General features: G+C 37.2%; 1 protein-coding gene across 1 annotated transcript in view; it reads left to right on the top strand.

The window, feature by feature from the left end:
* Positions 1-13,365, top strand: part of csmd3b (CUB and Sushi multiple domains 3b) — a gene marked incomplete at its 5' end in the record, with an annotated part of 285,452 nt that overhangs the window by 117,752 nt on the left and 154,335 nt on the right. Inside the window, 3 exons of the mRNA XM_073821447.1 lie at positions 3,594-3,781; positions 4,202-4,396; positions 4,619-4,735. Coding sequence (XP_073677548.1) covers positions 3,594-3,781; positions 4,202-4,396; positions 4,619-4,735 — 500 coding nt within the window. The remainder of the gene's footprint in view (positions 1-3,593; positions 3,782-4,201; positions 4,397-4,618; positions 4,736-13,365) is intronic.

The following is a 13,365-nucleotide window of genomic DNA, read 5'->3' as shown; positions in this document are numbered from 1 at the left end:
ATTTATATGTTAATATTTTTTCCTTATATAGCTATAAAAAATAATATATGATATTCTAGAGTTCATGTCTCTGAGATGTGTATTTGAAAGTTATTATGCACTATTTGTGGTAGAATGTAGAGGAAGGTTTGTATACTTACAATAGTAAGAAGTTTTGTGAATGCAGACAGTGCATTTCTCTGTCACAAGGTTAATATCATCTGAACCCTCTGTTGTGTTGGGGTCAGCGAGTTTTAAATTGTGGCCGATGAGACACAAGACGTAAGACGCGCTATCGGAAATAATATTGCAGTGCGCATATTCCTGGCCTTTCGTTTATGCCCTCACTTGAGCTATAATATCTCAAACTGATAAGTTCACGAGTTCATTTAGAGGCTGCTGTGTCATAACGCTGAATTCAAAATGAGCGCCCACGGTGTCCTTCGACATGGCCGCAGTCGACGTGTTGAGTAATTATGTAGCGGCAACTGCTATCACTGTCTGAATTAAAATGCATTTCATGTCTGGGAGAGATAATGAGCCCAGCTGGAATTCTTTGCTCATTTTGTCTGTAATGAACCTGACGGTGGTCTTTCTCTTTTTTTTTTTTTAAGCTTCCCCTCGTCTTGCCTTAAAGGTGTAGAGCGGTGTCTCTGCCTTGAGTGATGTGACCAATTAGTATAAAAGCAGGGTTGATAAATTTCCTTCACAGTCCAATCATGTTGCTAATTATGTCCATTTTTCATTTAGCCAACACGTAGCGGCGCTCAAGCCGCGAGCAGGATTCTCTGTCCGGCCAGGGTCAGCGTGGGGTTAAGTTCGAGTGCTGTAGGAGTTTGTTGTATTTGACAGTCGCCGTAGTCTTCCCTCCACGTTAATGCTAGTAGCACCTCTAGCATGCGATTCCTTTCCACCTGGATCAAAGGGTGTCGTGAGGGTCTAGTCCAGGCGTGAGACCGTGGAATATTAATCAGGATTCGCACGCAGTCAGCGAAAGAAGAAGTGCTTAGGTTTGAGGATTTCTCCTTCAGTATATCCGTTTCTCACGCTCACACTAGCGCAGACTTTGAAATATCGGCGAGTGTTGAACATTTAAACTTTGCCTCTTCTCTTTGACTCATCATCTAAGAGCAGTTGCTTTAATGACAGCAATAACTCAAAAACAATCTCCCGTTCTGCCTGGGTGTCACAATTTACAACATTCATCACAACAGGAGCTGCCATTTGAGGCTGTTTTGTGAGTTTTCTGTGCCTAATATTTTTCAAAACCTTCACAGCCACTAGTTAAAGCCATACATCAGCTCCAAAATAGATGATTTAGAACTTTTTTGTGTTTTTTTTTTCCCCCGGCCCAGCAGGTAGTGTCATTCTCATGGTTGGCGTTACATTTGAAGTAGCCTCTTTCTCATTTGAATTTTGTCCTCTCCGAGTAAATAAGCATGTTGGAGTTCTGCCAGAAGGGCAATGTCTCAAACAGGTTTCTAATAAATAGCTCTCGTTCGGTTCCATCTCAAAGACTTTCATTACACAGTCCATTACTGACTTCTTTCTCCTTAAAAAATCCACAATATGAAATATGTCCACAATGAAATTGGAAATGAACAATACGCGCGCGCCACCCCTTCCGAAAAAAGTGACCTCTTTTAGCGACACTACAAATGTAATCCCAGCCGGGTGTCTCTCTCTATTTAGCAACAGTACAGTTTGTGCTATCAACCTGATTACCACAGAAATAATTGTTTTCTGATTGACAGCTACAGAGGGTATGGAGTGTGAGGAAAGAACCCAATGCATCTGTTTATCGGAAATTAATGGCTTTTTGTGGTGTAAAGGATCTTATCCTGTGTATGAATTATCCTATAATAACCCCTAAGCAGTGGATTCTGACGCAGTGAAGTGTGGAAGGCATGCTTAGCATTCTCTCTCTGCATAATGGGGGAAAAAGGGGGTGTAAATCTGATTCAGTCACAATCCATCTCATGCAAATGACTCCACTGATGGGCGAGACCTTATCGTTGCACCTTACCGCAAATGAAAAGGTGCAAGTGTTTATATGTGGGGCTCTCTGTCTTGGGAATGTCATAGCATCACTGCGCTGCTGATACTGCGCTGGGAGTTTTTACATCTGAGTTTTAGAAGTATGTAAACGTTGGCAGTCAATGCTTGAATATTTATATGTTTAACCTTAATGTTCAGCTGTCATGCAGGCCGTACCTATACCTTACAGAGCAAATTAGCGTGCATAACAGGTGTTTAGGTTGGCAGGTATTTAATCTGCTCTCCTCTCTTTGTAATTCCATTTCTAAAAGTAGTTTTGTGGTTTGGTTGGCCCTAATTCTAATGACTAAGTACTGACACAAATTTCATGATTTGATTTTTATTCATAAGTTGATACATGATTCAATTTCGATTTCAATTCTGATTCAATATCAATTATTTTGGATATATTTCAGGTACAGTACATGACAAATTTTCTCAAGGAAAAAATTCTCTCAACTAATACTATAAAATATACATGAGAGTCAGCTGGTACTACATTACTCTAATATGGCAGGTTAAAATTAGCTGATCTGTATACGAACTTAATTACTTAAATTACACTCAGTGAAGTTCTTATAATAATAAGTTACAATTACATACGGTCAAACCAAAAAGTATTCAGACACCAGATTTCATTTTTGATATTTTTACTAGTGGGTGCAAGACGCTAATAGTAAGAATAGCAAAATAAAGTCAATTGTGACATTATACCCAATAATTCTTCATAAAGTGGACTTCCAGTAAAATTGATACAGATTTGGGACCAAAAATTCTTCAGACACTTTGACCATGTTTGGCTAAAGTGTTTTTTCTTTAATTGCTAATGTGACATTTTCTAGCTGACTAAAACGTTTATAGTGATGAATATATTGTTCCTGAGGTAAATGTGACGTTATGTGACAAGCTGTTATATTGAGGTCTTTGCGTGGTTGAAAAACTGATTGAGCGATTAAATGAGACAGGATACAGATTTCCTTAAGGTATACTGCCTTTTTTAACTCACCTTTGGACATTCATTCACGTTTATTTAGTTCCGTAATGGTTAAAGCAGAGGAGACTTTCAATTCTGCCGCTTCTCTTGAACTGAGACACTACAGCGATCTGTCACTCCACATTAAACAGCGCCAAAACAGTTTTTATTGTTTGAATATTAATAAAGTGGACAGAATTTGAAATCTGAGACTTTGTTTCAAATCCAAAGTAACAAAGCACAAAGCCTTTTTCAATTTATTGGATGGGATGTGCACTACAATGTTCCATTCATTAACTGAAAACAAGCTAGACTAATCGATTCTTAGGATTTAAGAATCAATATTGTTTTGTAAAAATGAGAATCGATTCAAATCAAAAAATCATAATTTTTTTTTTTTTTTTTTACCCAGCCCTATATATAATATTATTTTGTTGTTGTTGTTTGTTCTCCCCTATCACTCTAAAACAGGCTCCACTTGCTTTGTACATATTTTACTTTATACTGCCGTCTGCAAAGTTGATCTCAGGACTCGAACATCCAGATCACAGCCTAGCTTTTGATCCCTCTATTCAGAAAACTTCTCTTTGATCATCTATCCTAGCTTCAGCATAGAGCCCAACTACGACTTCTTGTATATCTACGATGGACCGGACAGCAACAGCCCGCTGATCGGGAGCTTTCAGGACAGCAAGCTTCCAGAACGAATCGAGAGCAGCTCCTACACCATGTACCTGGCCTTTCGCAGTGATGGCTCTGTCAGCTACACCGGCTTCCACCTGGAGTACAAAGGTAGACCCTGACTTTTCAAGAGCCTAAATGTCTAAACCTTTAATTAAATACAGTATATTACACATATATCGAACTGCACAGTGATGCCAGGCTGTGAAAAACTGAATTTAATTGTGGCCAGCACTTGGTTGAGGGAATAAAGAAATAGTTCACCTACAAATAAACATTCTGTCATTGTTTACTCTCTCTTATCTATTTCTTTTTTCCCTCAGAACACAAACTAGATTTTTTAAGCATTACGGTTCATAGTTTCCAGACAAGCTTTAAAACCCCCAAAAGTCTTTTTCTTTGAAGAAAAATGTGTTTATGTTGTAAAGTAATCTCAGTTTCAACCAGTAACTGTTCATTCTGCAAGCTAAGATATGCCTAAAGTGATTTTCAACCCTTGCTTTTCCTGTACCTTCTCTCCATCTCGCACAGCTAAGCTGAGGGAGTCATGCTTTGATCCTGGTAATGTGATGAATGGCACTCGGTTGGGTAGTGACTACAAGCTGGGCTCCACTGTGACCTTCTACTGTGAGGCAGGCTACGTCCTCCAGGGCTATTCCACGCTTACCTGCATTATGGGTGATGATGGCAGGCCTGGCTGGAACAGGGGGCTGCCCAGCTGTCAAGGTAGAGTCTGCTAGTAAAGATGGATGTGTAAGAAAATCTCTGAGAATAAACAGTTCGGGCCTGCTGCTGCAGACCAAACAAAATTAATCAAACTCGTAAAATGACTTGTGCATGCTTCGCTAGCCAAGACCAGTTCTATCGAGGCTGGTGTCTCAAAAATAGCAGTTCATTGTGAATGTTGAAGCACAAAGTAATGAGTGATCTGAATGTTTGTGTGAACAGCACCATGTGGAAGTCGCTCTACTGGGACTGAAGGAACCGTGCTGTCACCGAATTTCCCAAGGAACTACACAACGGGACAGAGCTGTGTGTACTCTATCTCTGTACCTAGGGAGTTTGGTGAGTAACTGAAAATACAAAACAAAATTACATTTCGACACATTTAGCAAAACACAGCAAAGCCAAAACATAGTAGAGTTATGCAATTGATGTTTTGGTGTATTTATTATGAAAATTCTATGGGATTTTGGTGCATTTTGAGCAATTTAAGCATGTCTCTTTATTTTTTTCTGAATATGGTTTTAAACATGTTTATCTATGTTAACATATTAAAGGAATAGTTCACCCAAAAATGAAAACTACCCCATGATTTATTCACCATCTTATGTCTTAAGTGAACGTGCATACAACAGTTAGCGAAAGCTAGAGATTACGGTTTATAAAGTTTTAAATATGGATATTTTTCTTACACAAATCCATCGATTCACTTCTGGAGGCCTTTATTAACCCTCTAGAACCATGTGGAGTACTTTTTATGATGGATGCATACACTTAATTAGACTTAATTAGAATCTCAACAGCCATTCACTGCCATGATAAAGCTTGAAAGAGCCAAGACATTTTTTTTAAATAACTCTGATTGTATTTGTCTGAACGAAGAACATCATATACTCCTAGGATGGCTTGAGGGTGAGTAAATCATGGGGTAATTTTCATTTTTGGGTAAAATATCCCTTTAATAAACACAGCTCTATTTAAATTCCAAGTCTTGAATACCTCATAATTTCTTGTATTAAACACAATATGGCTTCAAACGAATGTTCATAGTCATTTTGAGTATATAGAATCATAGTTAATATCATACTGTTGAATTGCTAGTAAGCGGTGTGCCCTTGTAAAAAAAGAAGCATGCGGAATTGAATGTACATTTGTAGTGTACTTTAAGTTTTGAAAGTATATGTTTAAGACTATACTAGATAATATAATATTATTGAAATAAAAAGCCACTTAAATGTACTTAAAGCATATTTTCATGACTGTTTATGACTTTTTGTCTTTTGGTCAAAAAGACACTCTAAAGTCCATCTAATAGCATTTCATATATATTTAAACTGATACATTTTTAATTTGTTACAATTAAAATGCAATGTTATTACTTCAGTTTGCACTTACAGTAAGTATATATATTTTAAGTATATTTTCTCCATAAGTATTTTAAGTAAGAGTGAGTCTCATCTGAACTATGTTCAAGTATGCCATTCTCCTGTATTCATTTCTATACATTTGATTTGCTTGACAGGAAATGTGTAGCTTAGCAACTAGCCTCCTCATCTTTCTTTCATACTTGAAAGCCATCTGTTGACTTGCACAGTAAGAATATTTCATAGTCTGAGAGCGTAGTCAGTCTGGTGTCAGCATTCCTGTGTCACTGCACAAAGACCAGACCTTCCAAACCAACAGAGGAAAAAGAGATGATGGTGTGAACTGAAATTAATTTTGGTACCGTATGCAGCTCGGATTCAGAGCGTATGTGAATAACAGCAGTTTTAGAAAAGCTGCTTTGGAACTGTGGCTTGTTAAGACTAATAATTTAACGAATCAACTAGATTTAAGCTACCTAAAGGAATAGTTCAATCAAACCAATTTTACTTACTTTCTCTGGAGAACATGAAAGAAGATGTCTTCTTTTGTGTTCCACAGAGGAAAGAAAGTCATTCGGGTTTAGAACGACATGAGAGTGAAAAAATGACAGAATTTCCATTTTTGACTGAACTGTCTTTTTAAAAGTGTAGGAGCAAATGCAGAATTTGTCAGTGGTTGTATGCCACCCAGAATCCTTGACCTTCTGTGTTCCAGGGAGACTTGAAATGTTTGCAGACAGCCTATGATTGTAATATCCAGACGCCAGTTGGAAAATAGTACAGAGATGAAAGTGTGAAATGAGAAAGCACTTCAAACCTCCCAGTCCCGGTCTCTTGTCTTAGGGTTCATTTTCGTGCTGAAAGAAAGCCACTCTGCTATCTCGGTCTTGTACCAAGAAGTCTGTGGTGTTATGAGGTATGTGGTGTTGAAAGGATAGAAACCATAGCAAAAAAACTTTCCTCTGTAAATGTTGCTGTCAGTTTAACTGTTATGGGGATTTTGGACCTCCCTCACAAGCATCGTTTGGCATTATGTGAGCTGTATGTGATGTCTCCCTCGAGGCCCGTCTCTGGTCGTTGGACTGCTCGCACTCTGATGGAAGGTCCTAAAAGAGATAGATGTCATTTGATATGAAGCTTTCATAAAAAGCAAATGAAAAGTGAAAAACATGATAGCTTTGCAAATGAAAAGGCGTGAAAATGAATAGTCAGCAGCTGAGGTGTTTTAGCCCCTGAAATGCATACATCACACCATTGAACTCGCCATGCCATTTAAAACATTGGCATATATACACGTAGTACTAAACATACTGTGAAATATTGCCTGCCTGTTTAGTTCTGGACATAAATATCGACATATTCAAATTTCTCTACTATACTCTAAAGTATTTCTGTCAAATGTGTGGGATACAGATTGTGGCAATGCTTTTTTTTTCATACTAAAACCAAAAGCAATAAAACATCAATACGAGCAGGTAAATGCAAGGGAAACAAGCATATTTGCATTGGTTTCCAAATGGATTAGTTCCATCCAGAATTAAAATTTCCTGATAATTTGCTCACCCCTTTTGTCATCCAAGATGTTCATGTCTTTCTTTCTTCAGTCAAAAAGAAATTTCAGTTTTTATTTCTGTATTTCATATATGGGTTGAATATCCAAATTGCAGTTTCAATGCAGCTTCAATCCCAGTTGAGGAATAAGGGTCATATCTAGCGAAACTTTTTAACCACAAATGCTCGTCTTCGCTAGCTCGACATGATCACATAATCTCACTGGAAAGGTCACACGTGACGTAGGCGAAAGTACTGACCCAGTGTTTAAAAAAACGTGCAAATAATGTTAAATGCCCTTTACAAACAAAAAAGGTAAAACAACGATATCTGGCAATTTCGAAGTTGGAGGAGAAAATGAGAACCAAAGCACACAGACGAAGAACTAAACATGCGTGATCCAACTTGATTATGTAATAGGTGGAGTCATAGACATGCATCCGAGAGCTAGTGCAAGATAAGCATTTGTAGTTAAAAAGTGTAACATTTTCATTTCTTGACCGATTGTTTCGCTTTACAAGACCCTTATTCCTCAACTGGAATTGTGTAGAGCCCCTTGAAGCTGCATTGAAACTGCAATTTGGACCTTCAACCTGTTGATTCCTATTGAAGTCTACTATATGGAGAAAAATCCTGGAATGTTTACCTCAAAAAATGTTTTGTTTTTTTTTCGACTGAAAAAAGAAAGACATGAACATCTTGGAAGACATGGTAAATAAATTATCGGAACATTTTAATTCAGAATTGAACTAGGTCGCCCCTCATTACATTGACTTCCAAACATCACCCTGGACTACGCTTTCCATCTTCCATTGCACGGCTTGCACTTTCACCCGCCACCAATCATGAACTATATATATACTAGGTCACCAGAGTAGCCTTAGAAAGCGTTCCCGTTTATCCTAGTCTTGTCTTGTTTTTTTCTGTGTTAGTATTTCCTGTCTGGTTTCCCGATCTCCTGCCTGTCCTTTGGATTACTCTTTTGTCTAGCCCCTCTGGATTATGTTTGCGGCTGTTTTCGACCCTCGCCTGTCTGGACTACTTGTGTTTTGTCTTTGTTATATCCGTTTGCTGTTGCTCGACCCTCCAGGCTGTTTATAACCACGTCTGTGATTAACCTTAATAAAAGCGTGCATTTGGATCTACTCAGTGTTACAAATAGTCATAGATCCCAAAAAATTAAATTCTGTCATTATTTCCTAATTATTTCCTCATTCCAATCTTGTATGATGCTCTTTCTTGTTTATGTGGACCAAAAAAAAGATATACTTTAAAGTACAAAAAAAGTAAATTAAATGTTCCTTCAAATCTTCTCGTATATTCCACAGAAGAAAGCATGAAGGTTCTAAACAACATTAGGGTTGATTTTATGATTTTATTTTTTTTATTGATCTAGCCATTTAAAGGGTTACTCCATCCCAGAATATTTTTTTTTCATTAATCACTTACCATCATGTCATTCCAAACCCATAAAAGCCATTTTGGAGCGTATCCACTGAACGCAAACAGCGTACGCTGTTCTGTGTCAGCTGCGCTACGCGGATACGCTGTTTACGCCATTTACGCTTTGATTTGACTGAAAACAGCATATCTGCCTGACGCAGCTGACAGAGAACAGCGTACGCTGTTTGCGTTCAGTGGATACGCTCTAAAATGGTGCTAGGGTGACACGGAGGAGACTAACTGTGGAATAAAGTTATTATTTTTGTTTTCTTTGCATGCAAAAAGTATACTCATAGCTTCATAAAATTACGGTTGAACCCCTGATGTCACATGGATTATTTACCGATCTCCTTGCTACGTTTCTGGACATTGATCTTGTTAATTACATTGCTGTCTATGGAAGGGTCAGAAAACTGTCAGAATGCATCAAAAATATCTTAATTTGTGTTCCGAAGACGAACAAAGCTTTGACAGGTTTCGAAAAGACATGGGGGTAAGTAATTAATTATAACATTTTTATTTTGGGGTGGAGTAACCCTTTAAGAATTGCTTTTATTTTAAATGCAGGAATTAAATTATAATTCAAAAGGCATTCTGAATTCAATTCTGAATTGTGCGCAAAACAGTTGCTCCAAGGGACAAAGTAATTGTTCAGGTATTAAGATAGATTTTAACCTCAGGTAAATAGTTCCTGAAACCAAGACATAAACTATCACAGCAATTTGTCTTGTTCCCCAGAGCTGCAGTTCAAGCCATTAGTAATGATTGGAATTGCAAAAGGGCTGAGGTTCTTTTACATTAACAAATAATTAGTAAACCATGCCTATCTTTCAAAGTGATATCCGCTTAGCATTATCTGCAAAGGTACATCCATTATGGTCAATTAACAGGCAAATGTCACATAGTGTATTTAAAAAAAAAAAATAATAATAAATGCAGTCTTGGGTAAAATACTGTTAAAATACTTAACCGAGTACTGCTTTAATTGGTCCTGTTTGAGTTCAGTGTACATTGGTCATCAGCAGCTCTGTTAGTTCAAATCCCTCAAAGTGCAAGTTAAACAAGTAAATGTAATAAAGCAGTACAAAGGAAAAAGGGTGAAAAAAAAAAGAAAGAGAGGGAAGAAATCCAGGATGGGAGATCCATAAGTCTAGTTTGTGCTGATGCTGCTGAGCGTCTGCATGGCGGACACCTGGTGGGAGGGGGAGCATTCCATTATCATGCACCTGAAGTATCGTCAAACATCCAGGGAACGATTAAAAGCTTAAAGTGCCTTGTATAGAACAAAGCCTTGGCTGAGCATCTGTGTTGGAGTCGAGATAAATATCTCACACTTGTCATAAAAGCTTTTGTTTTGTCAGATTCAAAAACGGCACGGAGGCAGATCATATAAGCCAAAGAAGTTCAGCTGTGTGTATTGATTCCTAAAATATCGTGAAACCGGTCTGCTGGTTTTATTGTTGGCTGCAGATTGGGCATAGAATGGCTTGCACAATCCTTTGAGACTTGGAAGGAATCATAAAAACTGGCATTGCCATTGCTATAAGTAGTTTTTTGGCACACAAGACCTATATAGGCTATTTATTGGCCAATACCAGTCTCTAGAGGGCTGAGTGCCCAATATGATGCTGATATGTATACATTTATATAAACATTTATTTATTTTGGCAGACGCTTTTATCCAAAGCGATCTACAAAAAAGAAGAAATACAACAAAGTCATTCAAACTTGAGAGACAATACTGTGATATAAAGTTCCACAGTTGCTGTATAAAAGTGTGTGCTAGATTTGGGAAACACTGAAAGACAAGAGAATCGAAAGGAGAAAAGAATAGAACTGTAGTAAGTACTGTAAGTGCAGTTATAGGTTTGAGTGGAGCGCTCATGAAGGAGGTTTTTGAGGGTTGAAAAAGATTGTGTTGTTCAAATGCCGTTGGGAAGATCTTTCCACCGTCGAGATTCACTAACTGTGAAGATTCGGGAAGGAATTTTGTGCCTCTTTTTAGTGGTACCATGAAGCACAAATCTTGCACTGACTGCAGATTTCTGAAGGCAGTGTACTTTAGCAGAAGTGAGTGTGGATAGAACCATAGAGATCGAGTGGAAACTATGTAGTGCATACACTAGCATTTAAAAGTTTAGGCACTGTAAAATAATGTGATATAGTATATTGTAAAATTTATTCCTGTGATGCCAAAGCTGAATTTCTCTAGTGATTTCTCCAGTATAATAATTCTAATATGCTGATTTGCTTCTGAAGAAACATTTCATATTATTACCAGTATTGAAAACAGTTGTGCTGCTTAATATTTTAATGGAAACCGTGGACATATTTTAGATTCTGATTATTTGAAACTTTCACTTGTGATCCATTTAATGCATCCTTGATGAGTAAAAGTATTATTTTTTAAGATTAATCTTAAGAAATTATAGTCCTACACTGCTCTAAATATTTTTTGATCAGTATTTTTGGTCTTTTTAAAAAGATGAAATGATCTGCTGTCAGATATTTTTCTTATTTTATGAGTCAACCATACAAAATCTTCTTAGCTGTTAGATTGGTGCTTACAGTAAGACAAAACAGTTTTCTGATGGTGCAGGAACAATAAACTTAATTTAAGATATACTGCCGTTCAAAAGTTTGGGATCAGTAAGATTTTTTATGTTTTTTAAAGAAGTATTTTATGCTCATCAAAGTTCCATTTATTTAATCAAAAATAAAGAAAAAAAAAATATTATGAAATACTTTTGCAATTTGAAATAACAGTTTTCTATTTTAATACACTTTAAAATATATTTATTTCTATGATGCAAAGCTGAATTGTCATCAGCCCTTACTCCAGTCTTCAGTGTCACACGATCTTTCAGAAATCTTTCTAATATGCTGATTTATTATCAATGTCAGGATTCTTTGATTAATAAAAAGTTAAAAAGAACAGAATTTATTCAAAATAGAAATCTTTACTATCACTTTTTATCAATTTAACACATCTTTGCTGAATAAAACTATTAATTTCTTTAAAATTAATTAATTTACTGAGCCCAAACTTTGAACAGTAGTGTATTTTGTTACAAAATAAATAAATCAGCATATTACAATGATTTCTGAAGGATCATTTAACACTGACATAAGACTGGAGTAATGATGCTAAAAATTCAGCTTTGCATCACTGGAATAAATTCTATTTTAAAGTATATTCAAATAGAAAACCACTATTTTTGTTATTTTAAATTGAAATAATATTTCACAATATTACTGTTTTTTGTTGTTGTTGTTTTGTATTTTAGCGCAGCCTCGATGAGCAGAAAAGAAGCATAAAAAATCTCACTGATCGCAAACTTTTGAATGGGAGTGTATGTTCTCTGAGAATGAGTCTAAATATCATACAGTTTGCTTAATTGAAGCTTATTTTAAGGATGATTAGCCATACAAGTAGATGTGCAGTAAGTATTAATTTAACAGAAAACATTACATTACATTCACTGATCTTTAGGATCCCCAATCACAATGAGCAAACACTTCAGATTTTACGTTCTTTAAAGGGAAACCACCACCCGAATACACACACACACAAACGTGCACATATATGCACAGACGTACCTTCCTCCATCGGCTCTGATCTGTAGGGCACAGCTCTGGAGCCCTCTGTTAAAAATGCAGCACTCCACTGCCTTTTTTTAATGTTTCATTATTCTGTCACAAAGAATGATGCCGGCAATATTTCAGACAATGACAGGTTTGGTCTGAGAGATGCATTATTCAGAGCATGCACCCCCACCCCAGGTTCCTGTCGGCTCCCACCACCCCCGCTGGCCCCGGGCAGGCAATACAAGTATGTAGGGGAATCCTTCCTTGCAAATGGTTGGGGGTCAGGGGGAAAAAAATCAAAATTGATGATCTCTGTCTGTTAAATATTCCACGCTGAAGCCAATACCTTCAATTACAGCTTCATTACTGCCTGGGTGTTTTGGAAACAGTTTTCTGCGAGCTGTACAAGTGGGCATAATGTGTTTTTAACTGTTGATCAGAACGCTGCATGAGTGAGCGTGGTTTTCACAGCTTAAGACAGTAAACATTTATGTTGCCAAACAGCACTAAGCCTTGGGTGTTGGAGCTGCAGAGTGGCATGTTGAAGACGTAATCAGGGCCGCCTCTCAGTGAGATGTTAGTTTTACTTCAGAGCATTAATTATCTGGTAGCTTGTCTTGCAGATTTCAATTTGGCGTTGAATCTTTAATCAGTGGAGAGCCTTACGTTGAGCTTAAATATATGCTGTGCAGCGTGCATTAGTCAAACGCTCCTGCATCCGTTGTTATTATGTGAGAAGCTCGGTCTGGTCGCCTCAGGCATTGTTAATAGGCACTTCGTAGGTGTTACATTAGCAGCCATGTCGCCTTCTCGATGTAACATTATTAATATGTTTTCCGAAGTTTTGAATCATCTGCTGGATCCTCAAGGCCCAAGGTAATTTGTATTTCAGAAATCATATTTCATCCAAAAGTGATTTAGACAAATATTAGCTTCAAAATAAAGATTTACAATGGCGTCTGGTTTCACCATTATGCCTGTACCATAACAGTGCAAAATATTGGCAAAATATTGCAAGAATTATCT

Source organism: Garra rufa, chromosome 17 (assembly GCF_049309525.1).
Source record: "Garra rufa chromosome 17, GarRuf1.0, whole genome shotgun sequence".
In the NCBI taxonomy this organism is placed as follows: domain Eukaryota; kingdom Metazoa; phylum Chordata; class Actinopteri; order Cypriniformes; family Cyprinidae; genus Garra; species Garra rufa.
The sequence above is the reverse complement of the archived record's forward strand: the minus strand, read 5'-3'. Positions and strand labels throughout refer to the sequence as shown.